The sequence below is a fragment of the Meleagris gallopavo genome, chromosome 1 (genome assembly GCF_905368555.1).
Source record: "Meleagris gallopavo chromosome 1, MGAL_WU_HG_1.1, whole genome shotgun sequence".
NCBI classification, from domain to species: Eukaryota; Metazoa; Chordata; class Aves; order Galliformes; family Phasianidae; genus Meleagris; species Meleagris gallopavo.
This window is the reverse complement of record NC_139404.1, coordinates 49307453-49328506: the sequence shown is the minus strand read 5'-3', so window position 1 is coordinate 49328506 and position 21054 is coordinate 49307453. Positions and strand designations below refer to the sequence as shown.

The 21054-nt window shown below is 41.1% G+C and overlaps 1 protein-coding gene across 2 annotated transcripts in view; it reads right to left on the bottom strand.

Annotated features, from left to right (window-relative positions):
* MRTFA (myocardin related transcription factor A) overlaps window positions 1–21054 on the bottom strand; it is a 96583-nt gene that overhangs the window by 48673 nt on the left and 26856 nt on the right. The window contains exon 1 of one of the 2 annotated variants that reach the window (XM_085225913.1): window positions 20820–20880. The exons of the other annotated variant lie outside the window; for it this stretch is intronic. Within the exon in view, the coding sequence (XP_085082039.1) occupies window positions 20820–20865 (46 nt within the window). The 5' untranslated portion in view covers window positions 20866–20880. Of the gene's footprint in view, window positions 1–20819; window positions 20881–21054 lie in introns of those variants that run through there. 2 annotated transcript variants of the gene reach the window in all.

Here is a 21054-nt window from a genome sequence, read left to right as displayed (position 1 = left end):
ACAGGGTCCGACTCTGTGCAGACAGATCCCCTAATTGCTGCCATTACTGCAAATCTACCCGGTGCCAGATGAGTCCTGCTCTTCCTGGCAAGGAATACACCATCTGGACAGTGGAAATGACAAGATGCAGCTACAGAGGTCAAAGATTGCTATTACTTTGCCAAGCAGGGCCCCTGAACTTAGCTCACTACAGAGGATAAAGCCTTGCAAAGGGGAGCTCCTCCTCTGCCCAGCTGACTCACAGTTCCCCCGGGTGTTGCTGAAATAGCCCCAAGATGCTGTTCGAGTTCTGACAAAACAAACTTTTTGAACTGAAAGACTGACACCAAGTAGCCAACTATATGTGAAATACAACATTTTACTGGTGTGCAAAATGATCTAACCAATCCTCTGTTGCTATTACTGACAACTCTATCTTGATGGAAGATTTCTTCCTCTCAATGTATTTTTCAGTGCTGCAAATACATATGCAAACTTACCTTTCTTTATTTCCATGCAGAAAATTGCTTGGAAAGAAAAACATTTGATTGGCTGAACAGCAGTCAAACAAATCTTTTCTTCACTGAGCAATATATTCTAAAATTTTGTTCTAGAGCATCACTTTTGTCCTATGATGTTACTGAGCATTCTGAAAGGAGGAGAAATTAGCTAAACCAGAAAAGGATGGGCCACTCCAGAAAGACATGGATACGGCCCTACAAGCTGTAAGAAGACAAAATACTGAGGAGTCAAAGTTGGAGGATATCTTCAACACATGAGCAAGCACTTGTGAGACACCTCCTTGCAATAATACAGACTCTAATAGACAAGTAGAGTTATATGAAACACTGACATTACTGTCTGGTGTCAATGACCACCAAGTTAAATGGGTTTCAATTCTTCTGTTTGATCCCAATTTAATGACAAGAGAACTGACAATCTGATCAATGATCACATGAACTGAAATGGCAGTGTGCTGTTACTTTGGATATCAGCAGGGTGGATAGGAAGGTCTGCTTCAGGGCAGAGGTAAGGTGCTCAACGAGTGTCAGTCACTTAGCTGCTCCAGAGAAGTGTCATCAATCCACTTCAAAGCACACCCAGCATTCACTGTTGTGCACAAGCTTTACAGAATTGGCAACATTGCTCTTGGCCGAAAGATGGCCTGCATCAGTGGGACCCAGATATTTGCCACAGACTTTTGGTTTGGAAACCATTAAGCCCAACTTTCACAATCAGTCCACAAGGAATCTATTGAGCCTTACATCATTTGATTTTCACACGGGAAATAAGATAAAGATTGTGGGAACTTATTCTCCTCAAGATGCTGCATTGCAATTTATGTCTCCACAAGGAAGTAAAACGTAACATCAGGTGCACATACGGCTTGCACAGATACTGCTGTGAGTGCTGAGGCTTGGTGAGCGCAGCACACAACACCCTCAACTGAAAGTCAGTTCTCTTACTGTTTCAAATACGTTCACTAGCTTTCTCTTTTGTTATTTTTCTATCCTCAAAAGCCAAGACACCATACAAACAGCAGCTTTTTCAAATTTCCAAACTATGCTAGAAGAGAAATACGACAGACTGAACCACCCTAACATTAAGGTTTATTCCCACAAAATAATGTATTCTTCAAGTTAAACAAGAAAAAAATTGCTGGCAACTCACTCCAGCTTCAAAATGTTCACTTTTCCCACCTTTCCCCTCCTTCACTGCCTGCAGTTCTGTGCAGCTCCCTGTTCTCTCCCCCCAGTAATACTGTTCTCGGACAACACAATGCCTGCAAGGATCTGCATGCACACAATTCAATGATGAAATCCAAACAATGTACTGCTAAAAACTGGCAAACAGCTGCAATATACGCTCTCTCAGGCAACATGAGAAAGATCCCAGTCAAGGTTTAAGCCAGATGAACTTCAGAACAAAAAAATCTGAACCCAATATATTAGAAGATCTGTCTTCTGGTACTTCTAGCAAGCTGACAAAAACCAGAAAAATGATAGGATGTTGCACCTGCACCACTGTAAAGTTTTGACGCCTTATGACTCTACCAATTTTATACTTTGAAATAAATGCAGACTTCACACTGACACTTGTACAGCTTACTTCTCTGCTGAGGATCACATTTATGTAATGTGAGTTAGCTCTGGATATTCCCAGGATCCTGCCTCCCACCAACAGTGACCTTCAGGAAGAGGTAGAAACACCAGTCCAGGATCACTGTACATTCCTGCTTCTCCAGTTCGCAGGAAGAGCCTGAAGTTTACAAGCCCTGATCTTCTCAACTAGCTGGTGACAGCCAGCACTGCCAGCTAGTGCTCAGCACGCTCCTAGACATACCAGGTAGCCAAAGGTAACTACCAAGCAGATGTATGAAAAGGCAAGAGCAGCAGACGTGCTTGGGAACCTGGATGCTTGCCTTCCCAGCTGAGCCACTCTCCAGCCCCCAGCCCACGCTGGGATATACCACCACCCCCGCTTCTGGCAACTTGGCTGTCACTGAGCTCTAAATACTGAGAGCTGAAAGCATAAAAATAGCTGCTGCACAGGCTGGAAAACCTATCAGATGATGTCAACTTGCATTTTGAGCCCTCCTCCCCCACCACCACTTCCTTTCCTATGTCACTTTCTCATTACCTCACTGTCTCTAATTCTGAAAGTGCTTCTCTCTGCATCTTTCAGCTGCCAAAGTGAACTTTACACAGCGGCCAGAGCCAAATCAACCCCCAGCACATATATAAACTCTGCCACCCACCCCATTCCTTGGGATTCATCCAAGATGTCAGTCTGCCTTTCCCTGAAAACACGCACATGAAATCCACAATCCCTATCTGCAAAACACAGCAGCAAGAAGAATCAGTTCACTCCAAGGAATGCAGCGCTGATCTGCATTTGATTAACTGTGCAGATAAGCAGTTTCCAACCAGCAAGACAAGTTAGAGTGGTGAGTGAAGTGAGGATAGGCAGCAGCAGCAAGGCCTGGCTTCCCCTGCACTGTGCAGCCCTGACGACAAAGGTGAGGAGCAGAGAGAAATGCAAAGTCTGTTTTTTCCATGTCAGTCACTACAGAAGGCTGTACGTACACATGGCAGAACTGTGGTACCAACACAGGGATTTCTAGCCAAGAGAGGAAATGCAACCAGTAGGTGAATTCCTCTGGCTCAGTTAGTGGCCAGACTCTATCTGCAAAAGAAAGCTTCAGAGCAGGGGGAACGAAGAAAGTGAGATGGTAAGAGAAAGAAGTTCTACAGTTAGCTTCCAAACAACTGCAATCCACTATGAATATAAGCCCAACAAAGACAAGCAAGAAAATTAAAACCAGGCATCCAAACACATTTTGTTATTTTTACTATTTTGGTTGATTAACTCTGGTTAGACACATGTACAGTCAGAGATCTCATTATAGTTTATAGTTACCAGCCCCTTTTCAAATTTCACCACCAGTCCCGCCACTGGGACCCCAGAGCTGGCTGGATGATGCCCTCACTCTGTTGCAATGCAAAGTTAGAATGATTAGCTCAAATTACCTCTGCTAAGCCAACAAACTCCACAGTGAGAGCACACACATCAAGCACCGTGTCTCTAGTGTGGAGAGGGCCTCTCCAGCAGAGGGGCTTAACTTGGAGCTGCTGCAAGTGGCACTGCGCCAGAATGTTCCAAGTACTTCTCTAGTTCAGGTATTGCTCGTCTTGCTCAAAAACTAATTAGTTTGGACTGAAGGAAGAACAGGTAACAGCTCCCTGCTCTTCTCTAAAAGCAATAGCTTGCCTATAATAAAAGAGTCAAAGGCTTTACGCCAGAGACAGTGAGCCAAGTTTGAACACAGTTAAATTTTTCTCATCAGCCTTCCCACCTGCAGCTGGTTCCTCTGAGACACCCACACACACTCAGGTAACTTGAGCACCTCCAGCAGCAGGCAGGAACATTCAGAAGTTTCAAGAAGACTGACATGTAAGTATACGCTGTGCCCAGTCAAGAACATCGAGCACAAACTTTTCAAAGTATTTCCTCTTGCAGATACTCAGAAGGCTGGAGCATCCTTCTTATGAAAACAGGCTGAGGGAGCTGGACTTGTTCAGCCTGGAGAAGACAAGGCTCTAGGGAGGCCTCACTGCAGCCTTCCAACACTTGAAGGGAGCATATGAGCAGGAGGGGGAACGGCTGTTTACGAGGATGGGTAGTGATAGGACAAGGGGGAATGATTTTAAACTGAGACAGGGCAGGTTTAGGTTGGATATTAGGAGGAAGTTTTTCACCCAGAGGGTGGTGAGCCACTGGAACAGGTCGCCCAAGGAGGTTGCAGATGCCCCATTCCCAGAGGTTCAAGGCCAGGTTGGATATGGCCCTGGCCACGGGGTAGGACTGGTTGGGCTTTGAGGTCCCTTCCAACCCAAGCCATTTTATGATTCTATGTTCCAGAACTTATTTTAAAACACTGTGAACAAGTGTGCGTGTGTGTGTTGGGGAAGGGGGGGAGTGGAATTTGACAATTTGGTTCTGCTCTTGAAAGCAGAAAAGAAAAATAGAAGCTATGGCTACTGACCAAGGGTGGCAGTGAGCAGAACAGAGAGAAAAGGGAAGCAAGATCTTTCGAATTTGTCTTAAAATGGCAATTTCTTTTTTTGGAGAGAAGAACTAGGAATGGACATGAGAAAGATACCCTCTAACATTAACTAGATGATCATTGTGGTCCTTTTCAACCCAGGCCATTCTATGATTCTATAATCCTGTGCAGCCTGATTTTCAGCTCCCTAAGCAAGAGTGGAAACAGCCGGGCTGTGCTTGATGTTCACACACTACTTGTGAAAGGATTAGCAAACCCTTCACTTCCTTCTCAGTTTATACTAGCAGAACAGCTCCTAGGCACGCTCCTGCTTCAGAACCATGACTTTGGCCAGAAAGCTACTGTTCCTTCTACAAATACAACACTTACACAGGCAGTAATAACACCACCGAGACTCAGTACGACAATTGCCCATGGTTAATCTGACACAGAATTACTATCCCAAAATCTAGAATTTCATTAAAATGTATCTTTACTCTCTATTGTTGCAAAAGAATGCTTCCAAACTTGATACAACTAAGCATTGTACAGTTTTAAAACAGAGTATATACTGTCCCATTCATGTAGGATGTTATTAGCCAATGTTAATAATTTCAGATATTTTCCTCTCCCCCCCCTTTAACTTTTTCTCAAAGAATCGTTCTGGTGCTTTGTCACAGTGGTAGTGGTGGAGACTGGGATGAGGTATGGTAAGAGAGGAAGCCTGCTTATGCTGCTAAGCCTCTTCAGTAGCTAGCTGCTACTGAAAGCAGTAGTCCTTTTTCCATTGTCAGGATGTTCACTCCAGCCCACAGTACAATAGCTTCTGTCAGGGTTACTGAAGGCAGAATAATTTCACCTTGGAATGTAAAATTCAGTTTTTGCACTGCCAAAAATCTATGCATCACTTCCAATATCCAATACTCAAACTCTAGCACTGAAACTCTGTTACATACTGAAGAGATGCCCATCTCAAGCTTTCACACTGACTGAACAACTGAATGCATGTTTCCAATATAAAAAGGCAAAGCAGATCCAGGTTTTAAGCTGTGGGCACAACATAAAATATGTCAGAAGCATTGTCCCTTATGTTAGCATACAGCACTGGCATAGATGGAAAGGCTTCCCAGAATTTAGTATGAACTTATTCCCTCACCACACACGCAGAGAACTCAAGGCTCTAAGTGTAACACAAGTCAGGGATCTTAAGATGAAGACAGATTTGGGATCATTTTTACCTGAATCTCACTAAATTTTGTAATCAGTAATTTTGATCAGCTGGAAAAATATCCTGGTTATGCTATTATGGAAGGAGTCCTATAATGCCTTCATGGGATTCACGTTCCTATGACTTCAGGGGTATGCAGTTTCGACAGTCCTACCATTCCTTCTCCATAGACTACATTTCTACATAAATTGCATTCAGCTTTAATCAAAGCAATAGTTTATTTTTCTTGGAGCTGTCCAAGGCTATAACAGAAGACAGAATCTAATTTCTCCCAATTCATACATCACTTGCACCTCTCCCAGATGATTCAATCACAGTACTCACAGCCACCAGACCAAAACACTGTATTTCCCCCAAACAACCTGAACTGACCTGAACTTCTCATGCTCTTAATGAGAAATCCCATTTTTCAAGCATTTAAAAAGAACTATTTTTGGATGGAAAACCTCAGCAAAATCAGCCTGGATAAAACAGCAATTTCACACAGAGCCATAAAGACAAGAGCTCCCTTCATTAAAAACAAGAGTGGGCTATATTACTTTCACTGTTTGGTAACATAACGAAGTCCACATGTATGGAGAATTGCCACAGAACGTAATACTGTAGCTTCACATCCTAAGCTTAGTTTGAACACATCCATGTTCCACAACTCTGCCCCAAAGATGTACGATTTTTAAGACTGATGCACTAACATCACTGGCAAGTTTAAGAGAGAAAAGTAGTGAAGCAGGAAGGGAAAACAGAATAAAATCCAGCTTACAGTTTCATCTGATATATGTGGTTACCCAAAAGCAAGGGATGTGAGGGGGAAGCAGAGACACAGGCCTCTTTTGCAAGGAGCATGATTCCTTTTTAATCAAATCTGATCTCAAATCCAGGGGATCTGATAATCCCAACCCTGAAAGCACACAGAAAAGACCAGGAAATGGCTGGATGTACCTTCTTCTGTTGCCTCAGCAAAACCTGCCAAGTCTTACAAGTTTTAATCCACCACTGGCTTGAAAACATTCAAAGGTTCAAGCCTAAGAGCTTACAACTGTAAAGACAACTGTGTTTGGATATTATGTTCTGATCTGGGCCCCTGCTTTCTGTTTTGTTTCCCTTCTCCCAAGCCTCTGAGCTCACCTGAAATGATACGTACAGAAATCTTTTCCTCAGTGGTCTGACACCCAGCTAAGAGCTTCTTTTGTCACTTGGTTTGAGTTACCGGAACTCATTGGTCAGAGTCTTGTATTTAAGGATTTTAGACAATTCAATTATATTAAAAAACCCTTTGATTTGATAAACCAGGTTTACATGTAGCACCAAGTCTGCGTGTCAGAACTGAATTATCATCCTTCCTTGGTGACCAAATCTATTTTGTGAATGCAAACATAATACAGGGACTATTAAACCAGAACTGAATAAAAACAAATGGGTTCATGATATAATCTAATAGACAATCACACAACTGAAAAAGCTGTGCTTTTTTATATGCCTGCCAGTTCTTAAAGACGTGTCCGGAATTAGATGTGTGCTTCCAATATATCTAACAGCTGGTTTAACAGATGACACTTACAAACTAACTCTTTAGACCAAAAATCATGTTAATAGGATAGACGTTGCCACATGCTTAGTTTTGGAAACCATGCCACTGTAGGTTCAGAATTTACTGTAAACTCATAACTCTTTTCTATCAGAAAATATTTTTGCCTGAGCAAGATATCTCTTGGGCAAAACTGTCCTTTAGTTTGAGCTACAATTTGGAGTGACAGATGTGGCAGATGAGCAGAGAGCAGTGGATACTGCCCACCCTGACACAGTAAGGCTTTCAGCACTGCCTCCCATGAGATCCTCACAGAAAAACTGATGGAAGCATAGGCTGGATGGGCAGACAGTTAGGTCAACTTAAAACTAGCTGAAGGGCCAGAGTGGTTATCAGTAGCATAAAGTCACACTGGATGCCTCAGAGATCAGTACTGGGTCCAGCCTTGCTTAGCATCTCAACTCAGAGAGATGGTGGAGATGGCATCCTTGGAGATCTCCAATAGCTGCCTGGATGTGGCCCTGGGCACTCTGCTGTAGGTGACCCTGCTCACGCAGGGGGTGGCCCAGATGTCTGCAGAGGTCTCTGCCAATCTCGGCCATCCTGTGATTGACCTGTAACTACTTTTTTTTTCAGCAGCATGCTCATCCTAACAACCTCAGAGCAAATCCAAAAAAACTCTAACATGACAAACTTAATAGCAAGGATATTTTTAATATCCTCCAGTATGATATGAAGAGTGGACCATAAAGAATTACCCACTCCTAATGTCATAATTTCTTAATTGCTTGCATCTATCACACACCTCATATTCTTCCTTGCTGTCTTATCTCTTCTTTGTCATAGACTTACTGCCCAGATACCACAACCCCTTACTCATTCCATGATCTACTTTTCAGCAGTTTTCTTATCTTTCTGATGACTTCATGGTTTGAAACTCATTCTCTTCTATCCTAACTCAGCATAGCTGTTCAGTACACATGGTTCGAGTAACATTACACAAGCCAGATGAAATTATCTATCATCTTGCTTAATTTCTCATAATTCCTACTTTCTGATGGCTCTTTGTCTCATAATAAAGTTCACTGAGTTCATTCAGCTCACTGGTCCAGCAGAAAACTTTTTTTTTTAATGGGTTTTTTTTTTCAAAAATGAATCCCAAAATCTGCATCCAAGCTAGCTGGAGCTGACCAGCAGGTGCATTGAGCTGCTAAGAATGAAAAATGGAGGAAAAGTAGGAAAAAAGGAAAAGTACAGCTTCTTCCTGACCCTTCCGCTGGTCATCACAAATCAACGGGCAGTTCCAGCTGCCTCCTGTAATTTCACCCTTGACTCAAGTTTTTTTCGTTTTAATTTCAATCTCTTCACTATAAAGAGGTTGGAACCCTAGAGACAGGGCAGCTACATTTCTGTTTGGAATATCCTAAGGACAAACATATAAGCATGTGCTATGTAGACTGCCAGAGCATGTACAATAAATCCAGCTCTCTGGGGACGAGCCAGGATTACTCTTTGTACTACAAGTACATTAAATATTTCATTTGCAAAAGCACAACTCTTTCAAGATATGTCAGATTTATTATGTAACAGAAACATATAGGATTTCTGAATGCTTTTTGTCTTCTTGGTTACAGAGGTCTACGTCCAGCAGGGTGGTCAGACATCTGGAAATTCTGTAACAGAACTCTCATGGTCCAGATGGGAGGAAAAAAGGGGGAAAAAAACCACCAACAACAAAAAAGCAGACAGTCTGGGAAAATCAGACATCCAGTAGTCATACTGAAGTTTACAGAGAGAGGCAGTAGCTCTCCTTAGACCAAACCTCTGGAAATACGAATGCCTCTAGCTTCCCATAACTGACTCATCTTTTAAGATAAAGCCTTAGAAATTCTATTCTACAATTTTCTTGTTTTCCAGGGTGTGCTTCTGCATGAAAATATCATTTTACACGACTAATATCACGCACAGCTAGCTTCCTTACGCAACTTAGAAAAACTACTTAAGCATTCATCAGAACTGTGATCTTCAGACAACCTTTCCCCAATGAGTACTCCCACACTTTCCTCTTTTCCCTCAACTCTCCCCTCCTCCTCCCATAAACCAGTTGCTCACCGTTCTTCATTAAAGAACTCCTTTCTTCCTCCTGCTCACTCTCCCAATTATTATCTACTTAAAACAAGCCCTGCAATATTCCGTCCTAATTAAACCGAAGTGAAGATTTGTTCACATAAATAACATTTTCAAGATCTAGTTTTGGCTTCTAGATTTTTGTCAGCAAAGTTTCCAGTCCTGCCTCGGGGCCAGAAGGTTAAACATTTCTCAGTGACGTAGGCTCCCTTAGCGAGAGAGTGATGAAGAAGTGGGCCAAAAACCCTCATTCTTCCCAGGCACTAAATCAACAACTCCAGCAACCAGCGAGTGCCTCTCACTAAGGAAAACTGGGGGGAATGGAGTAGTCTATTATAAGCAGTTGCTGATTCCGCCATCACAATGTAGAAGCCTGGAACAAAGAGGGAAAGAAAACAAAACAAGGGAAAAAAATAGAAATGAGATTTTCTGAGTGGTATATTTAGATTGATATGGAAAACAAAATTTTAAAAACAAACAAAAACTCATGCATCTGCAAAATACTTGATTTCCATATAAAACTGCATTTCTCTGGCCCCTAAACTTGAAGATCTTTGATTTTTAAACGTGCTGTAATTTCCATGCGTGACACATCACTACTCCAGTGCTATGCCGCTCCAGACACGTGCACATGGCAGGCTCTGGATTTTCAAGATAAGATTAGCAATAGAAGTTTCTCCATAAGGAGCCTACTAATCTGGATCTTGTTCTTGCTTAGTTTGAGGTAATACAAGGTCAGTAAAGGCGTGCAGTGAAGCGTTCTCTGTTCATTTGTGCTTCCAATAAAAGAATGTTGAGGGCTCTGAGCTTTGGAAGTGTTTTGTAGTAAGTTACGTTTGAGATACTTTCCCAAAACGTTAAACAAAAGTTTTGGGATTCCCATTTCCAACTGGGGATATCTCAATGCCAGTAACTTTAACACATCAAAACTACTCATTTTAAAGTTGTAATATTTGAGTTGACATTAGTGAGTGCAAACTCGAGATCTCATATGTTGGAAGACAAAGAGAGAGAAAAACAGCTTCAACCGTAGGAAAACCATCAGGAAAAAGAAAAAAATAAAATAAAATCATCACGGCTGACCAAGTCAGATGGTGACTCAGTGGAAGTTGCAGCTTTATTTGGAAAACTCTCATTTCTGAGAATTCAGAATACTTTCATTTTTAAGAAAAAACAAACAAACAACACACAATCAGGGCAGAGAAGCTGGAAGAGACTACAAAGAACCATAAATACATGTTTGAACCTACTTTTCGCACAGGGTAATTAAATAGGTTCTTAACCTGCTGGGATTCCCATCTTGTGCATAATGGCCAGGAAGTGTCCTTCTTAATACTGAAGCATCTGATTTAAAGTAAGCACTGGGATAGAAAGGTATAAAACAGTATTCAGTCAGAATAACAGATGCTACTTTGGCACTTGCTCACTTAAGGATTTTAAGCTTCTTCTAGTAAAAACATTTAGTCTGCATTAAATCTTACTTCAGGTTAATTAGAAAATAAATAAATAAATAAATAAAAAGCTATTTGGGGCAAAAGATACTGAGGTATGTGCTCATTTAAGATTAAAAAATACAATATTTTTGATCAAAGAGAGAAATCTAAACCAACTTTTCCACTGTGTGTCACTGGCAACAGAGCAGTGCAATAATGCTTTTAAATAGTGCTTGATATAAGTAGGAAGGTCCAGTTCTGTTTATTTTTTTTTGTAAATCCTCACCTATCTAAAACCACTCTTAAACTCTAACATATTAAAATATACTGAAGTTAATCATTTTAAAAGGGAGCTGTGCCACTGTAATTAATTCGGATTCAATTAGCAAAATTCTTTTGACAAAGACATTGGGAGGAAATATTTTTTCCATTAAGATACAGCCTGGTTTCACTTCCATAAGGCAGGGCTCACGTTCCACAAATGAAAAGTTTATACCACAAGATAACCTGTTGAGGATTCTCCACAGGAAAAGAGAATTTGAAACAAGTGCCACTCTTCTTGAAAAGCTCAAAGGTCAGAACAGCAGAGGGTGCTGTAAGTCTAAACTAGCTGCATCAGCACAGCAAAGGGGCATCCAGATGTGGCATGAAGCTGTAGGTTGCCTTGGTTTTGTTTGTTTTTTGTTTTGTTGCTACTCCAGGATTTATGTGAGACTGGTAAAAGCAGAGAGCAAACAGTTAAATATTAAAACTTATCTGTTTTGTCAGTTTCCACATGACATCAAACAAAATCAGAGACATTTTCAAAACCTCAGCAGTTACTTATAATCTGTACCACTCATCTATTCAGCTCTGGGCATACATTAAAGACTGCTTCATACTGAAGCTTAAAAATAAAACATTTGCATTTTAAAGCCTATAAGTAAAGTGCAGAGTGGACATTAATCCTATCATTACAAAAGACAAATTGTAAATCCTCATCTAAACCCTAATCTACATTTCTCATTTCTGCTATCATAGAGGAATGGAACACTATGTGCTTTGTTAAACATTAGTCATCTCTTAACCCAGCCAGCACTGCGAAGAGAAAGCAGGTAGTGGGAAGACAGAATGGATGCGTCTGCACTGTTCCCCTTTAGGCAAAGCACGTATGGTGTAATCATTGTATCACTTTAGGGAGGCTGAGCACAGCACAGGGTCAGCTATTAATCTAGAACCTAAATCACAGGCAGCCAACAGATGACGATGATCAGCCTGAGTCTGTGTAAGCAATCGGTAATTTTTTAATTTTACAATCATGCCTAAAGACACCAAATAAGAAGTTGATTTAAATAATTTCTTTTACTTAATTTTGCTCACGCGTTTGAACTATGTTCCTAGAGAAAAGCTGATTTATATTCATCACATAAATTAACTGGTAGCTCACAGAATACAGTGATGGCAATTAAGTATGGCCCATTACGTATAAAGTATTAGTTTTTCAGCAAGAAAACTCTGCTTTGATTAAAGCCACAGAATATAAAACCTGACAGGACTTTATACGCATTTGAAACTTTCATTTAGTTTTAAATAGCAACTGCTGAATGGTACAAATAAATTGGTATGAGCATACAATCGGTATAAGGACCGAAGAGAGGTGTGCACACGCACATCCCTGAGAGCTACTTCTTGTTAGTTAATTTTCAAATACACTGGAACAAACAGAAAGGTTAGGAATCAAAGTAATCTGTGAGTAATTGTTTTGTCTCTAGCACATCTTTGCTGTTTTAGAACAAATGCATGCTTACAAGTTCATCTTGGCTCAGAGGACAATCAAAAGGCTGCCTGGATGGTTTTCTTCATCCTCCTTTTGTCTCAACCTGCAGTGCAACACTCACTGCATATCGTGAATGAACCAAGCATTTCCAAACCAGCTGGAGAAAAAATTACTGTTTTTAAAAGGAAACTTAACACTTCAACAAGTTCAAGTCCCAGGTTTTAATAGATTCCCAGCAACCTCTTGTTTAAATGTGAAACCGTCATTAGAAATAGGCACCGCTCACTTAAGTGATTCTAATGAGTAACCTTTTATTTAAAACTTTATTAAGAACTTGAAAAAGTAAAGCATCTTTTACATATTTAGCTACACTTCAATCCTTTAACTCTCATTTGACCAACACAACAGCAGCAATTTGATTACTCAATAGTTAATCACAAGCATAAAAGGCAGCAAGAGGTTATGCTCAAATCTTTCATGAATGGAATAACTCAGCAACGTTGCAGCTTACAGCTGTGCACTCCTCACCGCCTGTCTTGTAAGAGCCAACTCAGACCTCTGTGCAGTTAGCAGCCCTGGCAGAGAAATTTCCATATTTAAAGCTGACTTCAAGAACATCCCATTTGCTGCTTCGGAAAGAATTCCCATTGCACGATGACGATGAGGCTCACATAACTCTGTTCAGTCTTTGGATCACATGCAGGATTCTGGTTAAAAGCCAGTGAAGTGTCATTTTATCAGTACTCAGAATATACACATCTCAGGGAACTTTACCAGCAACAAAACCAGGGAACTCTTTACACTCCCCAGGAACTCGCTACCTAGATACAACAGTTACATTTCCAAATGCCATAGATACCAAGTGGAAATCAAAAGTTCTATTTTTAAAGTGGTGATGATGCAAACAATAAAGCCAGGAATGTTCTACCCTCACCCCATCTTCCATCCAAAACCAAAATCCTAATTGCTCTGATTCAAGAACACACTGCAATCTTGCTATTCCAAACTTAGCAGGGATGGGGACTAGGAATAGAGTTCAGTGTTCTAAGTTCTGCTATTCAAACAGAACAAATGGCCAAAAATTACAGGGGAAAAAAAAGTTACAATTAAAAAAAACCCTTCTTAATAGTAAATGAAAATAGCAGTAAAGGAAAAAAACCCTACCAGCGTACTTTAAAAAGACAAGATGAAGTTAGAAGCCATTTTAGTGCAAGAATGAGAGATCTCCATTATAAACACCAAAAGCCAGCAGTGGATTTAAACTTTACTGGAAATAGGAAAAAGAGAAACACAGCCACAGAAACTGCAGCACTGCATTTGTCACTCCTGAAGGAGAAGATGGTGGACATCTCCCTTCTGCGAATTCACAGGCTGTCTGCCCCCTTTCCACCCATTAAAAGTAGTTTAGCAGCTACATTCCTAAAGCACTTCAATGTAACTACTTTAAAGAGGGAAGAGTCAGCAAGCTACCTCTAAAAGCAAATTGAATGGAATCACATCCCTAACCCACTAAAGTAACTCAAAAATGCAACTTTCTGCTTGCAAATGAGTGAAGTTCCACATGTGGTTGACTCTAGAGTTAAGTGATTGTTGTGGAAAGCAGATTGGCCACGAGTCAGCAGTGAGCCCTGGTGGCCAAGAAGGCCGATGGTATCCTGGGGTGCATTAACAAGAGAGTGGCCAGCAGGTCAAGGGAGGAGATCTCCCCTTTCTACTCTGCCCTGGTGAGGCCACAGTTAGAATACTGAGTCCAGTTCTGGACTCCCCAGTTCAAAAAACACAGGGATCTCCTACATAGAGTCCAGCAGAGGGCCACAAAGACAATAAAGGGTCTGGAGCATCTTCCACATGGAAAGGCTGGGTTTGTTCAGCCTGAGGAAAAGACCACTGAGGGGGGATCTGATAAATGTTTATAAATATCTAAAGGGAGGTGGGAGGCAAATGGATGAGGCCAGGCTCTTCTCGTTGGTGCTTAGCTATAGGACAAAGCAGTAGTGGCCTAAAACTTGAACAAAGAAAGTTCCTTGTGGAAGAACTTCATGGTAAGGGTGATGGAGCACTGGAACAGGTTGCCCAGAGACGTGGAGTATCCCTCCACAGAGATATTCAAGATCTTTTGGATGCTTACCTGAGTGATCTATTGTAGGTACCTGCTCTAGCAGGGGGTTGGACTTGATGATCTCTTGACATCGCTTCCAATCCCTGGAACTGTGTGATTCTGTGATTGCTTCTTCTAACAGTTTAGAACAACCTGCTTCTAGTTTGCATACCTGACTGACCTTGAATAGATTCTATGGTTTTTTGGAAGATCAACGGAACAACATATCGAAATCCAATGAGGCTATCTAATAAATCACTATGAGTGGAAGTGATCATTTTTTCATTATACACACAGAAAGAAATTAAGATCACACACAATTATTAATGTGCAGTACATACCAAGACAGTGCAAACCACTAGCTAAGTGCACAGAAACAAACCAAGAGCAGTAAATCATAGAATGGCTTGGGTTGGAAGGGACCTTAAACCCACGCATTTCCAACCCCCTGCAGAGGACAGGGCAGCCACTCACCAGTTCAGGCTATCCAGGGCCTCATCCAACCTGGCCTCGACTGCCTTCAGGGATGGGGCACCTACAGCTTCTCTAGGCAGCCTGTACCAGTGCCTCACTGGCCATCAGTAAAGAATTTCCTCCTAGCATCTAATCTAAATCTCCCCTCCTTTAGTTTAAAACCATTTCATCTTGTCCTATTACTATCTGTCCATGTAAAAAGTTGGTCTCTCTCCTGTTTATAAGCTCCCTTTACTGGAAGGCTGGCAGGAGGTCTCCCCAGAGTCTTCTCTTCTCCAGGCTGAACAAGCCCAGCTCCCTCAGCCTGTCTTTGTAAGAGGGATACTCCTGATAATCTCTGCTCAACTCTATGATAATCTTCATGACTTCCTCTAGATATACTCCAACAGCTCCACATCTTTTTTGGGCCCAAATCTTGGACACAGTACTCCAGATGGGGCATTATGAAGGCAGAGTAGAGGGGGACAATCCCCCTCCTTCACCATGCAGGCCACCCCTCTTTTTGATAAAGCCCAGGATCATAGAATGGTTTAAGTTGGAAAGGATCTTTAAGATGACCCAGTTCCAACCACCCACTATAGACAGGGACATCTCCCACTAGACCAGGTTGCTCAAATCCCCATCCAGCCTGGCCTTGAATGCTTCCAGGGAGGGGGGCATCCACAACCTCACTGGGCAATCCATTCCAGTGTTTCACCACTCTCACAGGAAAGAATTTCTTCCTAAATCTACACTCGTCCAATTCAAAGCCATTTTCCTTTGTCCAGTCGCTACGTGCCCTTATAAAAAGCTCCTCCCTAGCTTTTCTTATAGGCCCCCTTCAGATTCTGGAAGGCTGCTGTAATGTCCCCCCAGAGCCTTCTCTTCTCCAGGCTGAAGCACCCCAGCCCTCTCAGCCTGTCATAAAGTCATAGAATCACAGAATGGCCTGGGTTGAAAAGGACCATCTAGTTTCAACCCCCTGCTATGTGCAGGGTTGCCAACCACTAGATCAGGCTGCCCAGAGCCACATCCAGCCTGGCCTTGAATGCCTCCAGGGATGGGGCATCCACAACCTCCTTGGGCAACCTGTTACAGTGGTTCACCATCCTCTGGGTGAAAAACTTCCTCCTAATATCTAACCTAAACCTCCCCTGTCTGAGTTTAAAACCATTCCTTCTTGTCCTATCACTATCCACCCTCGTAAACAGCCGTTCCCCCACCTGTTTATATGCTCCCTTCAAGTATTGGAAAGCCATAATGAGGTCTCCCCGGAGCCTTCCCTTCTTCAAGCAAAACAAACCCAGTTCCCTCAACCTTTCTTCATAGGAGAAGTGCTCCAGCCCTCTGATCATCTTTGTGGCCCTCCTCTGGACCTGCTCCAACAACTCCATGTCCTTCCTGTGCTGGGAGCTCCAGAACTGGACGCAGTACTCCAGGTGGGGGTCTCAGAAGAGTAGAGGGGCAGAGTCACCTCCCTTGACCTGCTAGTCAATTTCTCTTGATGCAACACAGGATATGGGTGGATTCTGGCCTGTGGCTCATGTTGATTCCTTCATCAACCTGCACCCCCACATCCTTCTCCTCAGGGCTGCTCTCAAGCCATTCTCCGCCCAACCTGTATCTGTACCTGGGACTGCCCCAACCCAGTGCAGGACCTTGCACTTGGCTTTGCTGAACTAGCACACACTGCTGGCTCACGTTGAGCTTTTCATCCACCACAACCCACTCAGGTCCTTCTCCACAGGACTGCTCACAATGATTCCCCTCCCAGTCTGCACTCACGTCTGGGATCTCCCCAACCCAGATGCAGCACCTTACACTTGGCCTTGTTGAATCTTACTAGGTTGACATGGTCTCACTTTTCAGTTAATAAAGTTACACACACATCAAAATTTAGGACAAATGGAATTAATTAACAAAAGTTAGCTACTGCAAATATCCCTTAATGTAATGCAGTTAGACTCTGAGTGACTAAGTGGCCATAACTCTCATCCATCCATGCAAAACATCTGTGAAAGTGATCCGAAATTTGGGTTTTATCTGTCTGATTGCACCTCCATACGTGTACAGCACACATATTTCTGCCCAGCTACTTGCCAGCATTCATAAAAGGGAACATGTGAAGAATAATAAGTAAGAAAAAAAAAAAAGGGAATTATCTTCAGAAGTACACATTAATTATTTAAGCACAAAATTAGCACATATTAGAAGATCACTAATTCTGCCCAAAATACTGACCTTCTAAAAATGTGAAGGCACATTTTACTAACATCAAATTAAAAAAAAAACAACCTAAATTCAGCATATGTAGATATGGTTTCTCTAGAAACATAATTTCAGTATGAGTACTCACAAACAAAATAAACCACAACAGTAATTCAACCGTTATTTCACATCACTATCGTAACAAGTGAGGTCTCAATATGGAAGCTGTTACACGAGGCATCAGACTATATAGCAAATCAGTCACAGCAGGCAAAAGATGTCAATCTAATGGAAATTTTCTCTACAATAAGCTTTACAGAGAGGTCAGACACATGCCAAAAGTTCCTGAGATATCCCTAACCTGCGTAAGTCCTTTACACGGCTGCTCAAAAACTGTTTTAAGCTTTATCAGATTGTAGACTGTACAAATAAATAGAAGTGTTCAAATAAATAGAACACTTTATTAATAGAAGGACTCTTCATTAACAAAATAACAATATTTGTGATTCAGCCAAATAATCTGTTACAGAACAAAGCCAGGTCATATCAACATAGCATTCAATCCATATCTTAATCTGAATGGGGACCAACAGCAAAAAAATATGCAAGATCTCTAAATGGGATAACAGGTAGTGACGTGAGTAAAGCAGAGGCTTTGGGAGACCAACAAAAGCAACAAAAAGTGAGAATACATAGGAAGATTAGATTGAGGTAGATAATGAGAAGGAAACAGCAAGCTGGAATCAGCAAATACATAAAAGGAAAACAAACGAGTCATATTCTAGGTCATCAAAGGCAGAAGAAAGAACCAAGTGACTTTTGGACAAAAAGGAGAATCGGGGAATTCCCCCTGCCAAGAGCTTGGTACAGACCTGAATATCAGCTGCATTGTCAACAGAATGAAAACACGCACACTTGGAACACCAGGGATTCTCAAGTTCTTGGGTGAATGCTGTGTGAATGACTGGATCGAATCTTCCAATAATTTCAGCAGTCTGATGATATTTCACGTACAAAGTTTCTATTCTTAGCTTCATATATTTTCTAGGACTGCTACCTTCTTGAAATGTCTTTTCAGCCTGATTTTCACCTTTGCTTTTTCTTCCTGAGGTACAACATGTACCTCAATAATCAGATTGTTTCTGCTTCACTTATATTTTGTTCTGAGTAAGTATTCTCTTACAGAGGCCTTACACAGCCTGCAGTCCGTAGGGCAAGCATTCTTGAAGCATGCAGGTCATAAGAATGTGCTTATTTAATGCTTGGGTACCCAAGCCTATCACGATGATTTATTTACCCAGTTTAGGCTGTGATTCTCCAACCTCTCTCAAGGCCTTTGAGAAGCAGATTGCACACCTCATGTGTTGGCTGGGATAACTGTTTCAAGTTTCCATCTTTCCAGTGGGGCTTCTGAAGATGCACATGACAGATGTGAAGCCCTGAGAAGTCAAGTCTAGCTTTTAACAAAAAGAAGATTCAATTTCTATCTCTAAAAACTCTCAGGTAGTTTGCCCAACACACAACTTATCGCAGTAAGCCAAATAACAGAAGTCACAGAAGGCGTTTTCTTTGAGCAAAATTGTTCAACAATTTCGTTTTGGCATCTAGTAGCCATTTTTCCTTGTCTAGAAGTTGACAGTAAGCTTCCATTATTGAAGACAGATCTTTAAAACTTACTGTGCACATGGCTCCATCCTGTTGTCATACGTTATTTCCCAACCAATCTTGTGAATCCATTTATGTAAACATTTCCCTGCTTTCTCTTGCTAACATTCTCCCAGCAGTAGTTGATCAGGAAAAAAAGAGAGCTGCCACTGATGGAAGAGGTGCAATGAATGTGTACTCCTCATTAGATAAACTAAATCTGCCAGAAAATTGCCTCAAAGTTGCAGAACACCACTGCATAATCTAGGATTAGATGACTTAAAAGCAAAGATACATCCAAGTATTCTTTAGTGAGAGAAACTCTCAGTCTAAGTATTAAATGGTATTAAATTTAGAACAAACACAGCTACAATCGATGTTTTGAAAAAAGTAATATTAATATGAAGGCTGTTTCCCTAATTTTGACAAGGCTTACTTTCTTCTTCAAGTTTCCCAGAATATCACGTACAGATTTAGCTACAAGTACACTGAAATTTATTGCATGACCGAGAACAATTAGAAAATCCATTAGAAACAAGGCATGTTGAGATAAGTGTCTTTTTCAGGCCTTTACATAAAGACTTTCATATGAAGGAAAACAAAATTTCTTTACAAGACAGACAGATTAAGTACTGCCTTGCCGTATGCATCCTGTTCCACATCAAACAGCTTGCTAATGTTTAAATTCAGACTACCAGAGTACCCGTAGCGGGATGATGGACTGTGTTGTCTCAAAACATCTTTCTGTAATACTCACAAATTAAGACAAAGCATGCACTCCATATGAGATGCAGCCCTGATGTAACACCTCTCTTGCCTCTCCAGTCTACAACAGGAGGTGGGACATTCAGTAAAAAGCAGCCATTTCTGAAATCACCAAAACACTTATCTAAAACCATGAAGTTATTTGTTTCACTTGTCTCCTTCCAACTCAAGGAAAAGAAAAAGCATTTAACTTTTAGGAACAAGTCTGTCTTGACACTTTCGGCACTATGTACATTCAGCTTTTCTGGCAATGTCCTACAAAAGACAAGAGCACACAAATGCAAACTCAAACTTCCACACTACTACTAGTATAATGTTGATTCTTCCCAAGGTTATGGTCAGTCCTTGCTCCCACCCATAAAACAGAGGTCATTCGTATCTATACATATTTGTTTGGTTTCGTGATTACAGAATGTCCTAACGCTGCAAATAAAAATGCCCTACATAAGTACACCATACTGTCATTAACAGATAATTTTAACTCTATCATGTCTTACATTTCAGAAAGGCAACTCTGTACATATCTAAGAGCTAAGTGCTACATCACTTAGTGGTTAGGAACAAAATCATGTATATACAAGTAATACCATTTCAATTCTGAAACCAGAAAACAAACACTGGGAATTTTCAAAGTATGAGAGGTCTTTCCCTTCCAAAAATAAAAAAAATAATAATAAAATACAATCTCTCTAAAGAACACATTTCCTTGAAAACCAATAAAACTGTCAAATAGAAGCCAACAAAAAATCAGCCAAAAGCTAAACAGAGCAATTTTCTTTAGAATAAGTCATAGATTTGCCAGGGATCTTCTAGTCTTTGCAAGACATGTTAACACCAGGGATTAGCAAATGAACAGCGGAAAGATAATTTTATCTCCAGTGAAGCTCTACAGTGATCAGTATTTAGCATCCATGTAGCACCCACCCATTTCCAATCTGCACATGAAATCATGACTGCTTTCTAATTTGTTACTCAGAGTCACATCCTGTCACCTATGTAGCTCAGCATTCATGATTCACCAGCAACATTTACCCGTGCCATATGTTTGGGATGATACCTGATTGGAGTGTTGTCATCTGCATTTCTGATTCCAGAAGTGTCATGTTGATCCTCAACTGTTTTCTGAACAGGTACAATCCCTTAGAGGTCTCTCTTTATATACAAACAGGTAGATAAAGATATATATATACCAAAAAAAAAAAAAAAAAAAATCCACAAAGAATCTATCAACTTTAAACTTGTTCAAAACTTGCAAGAAATTCTCATCCGCATATGATGAAAACAGTGCCTGC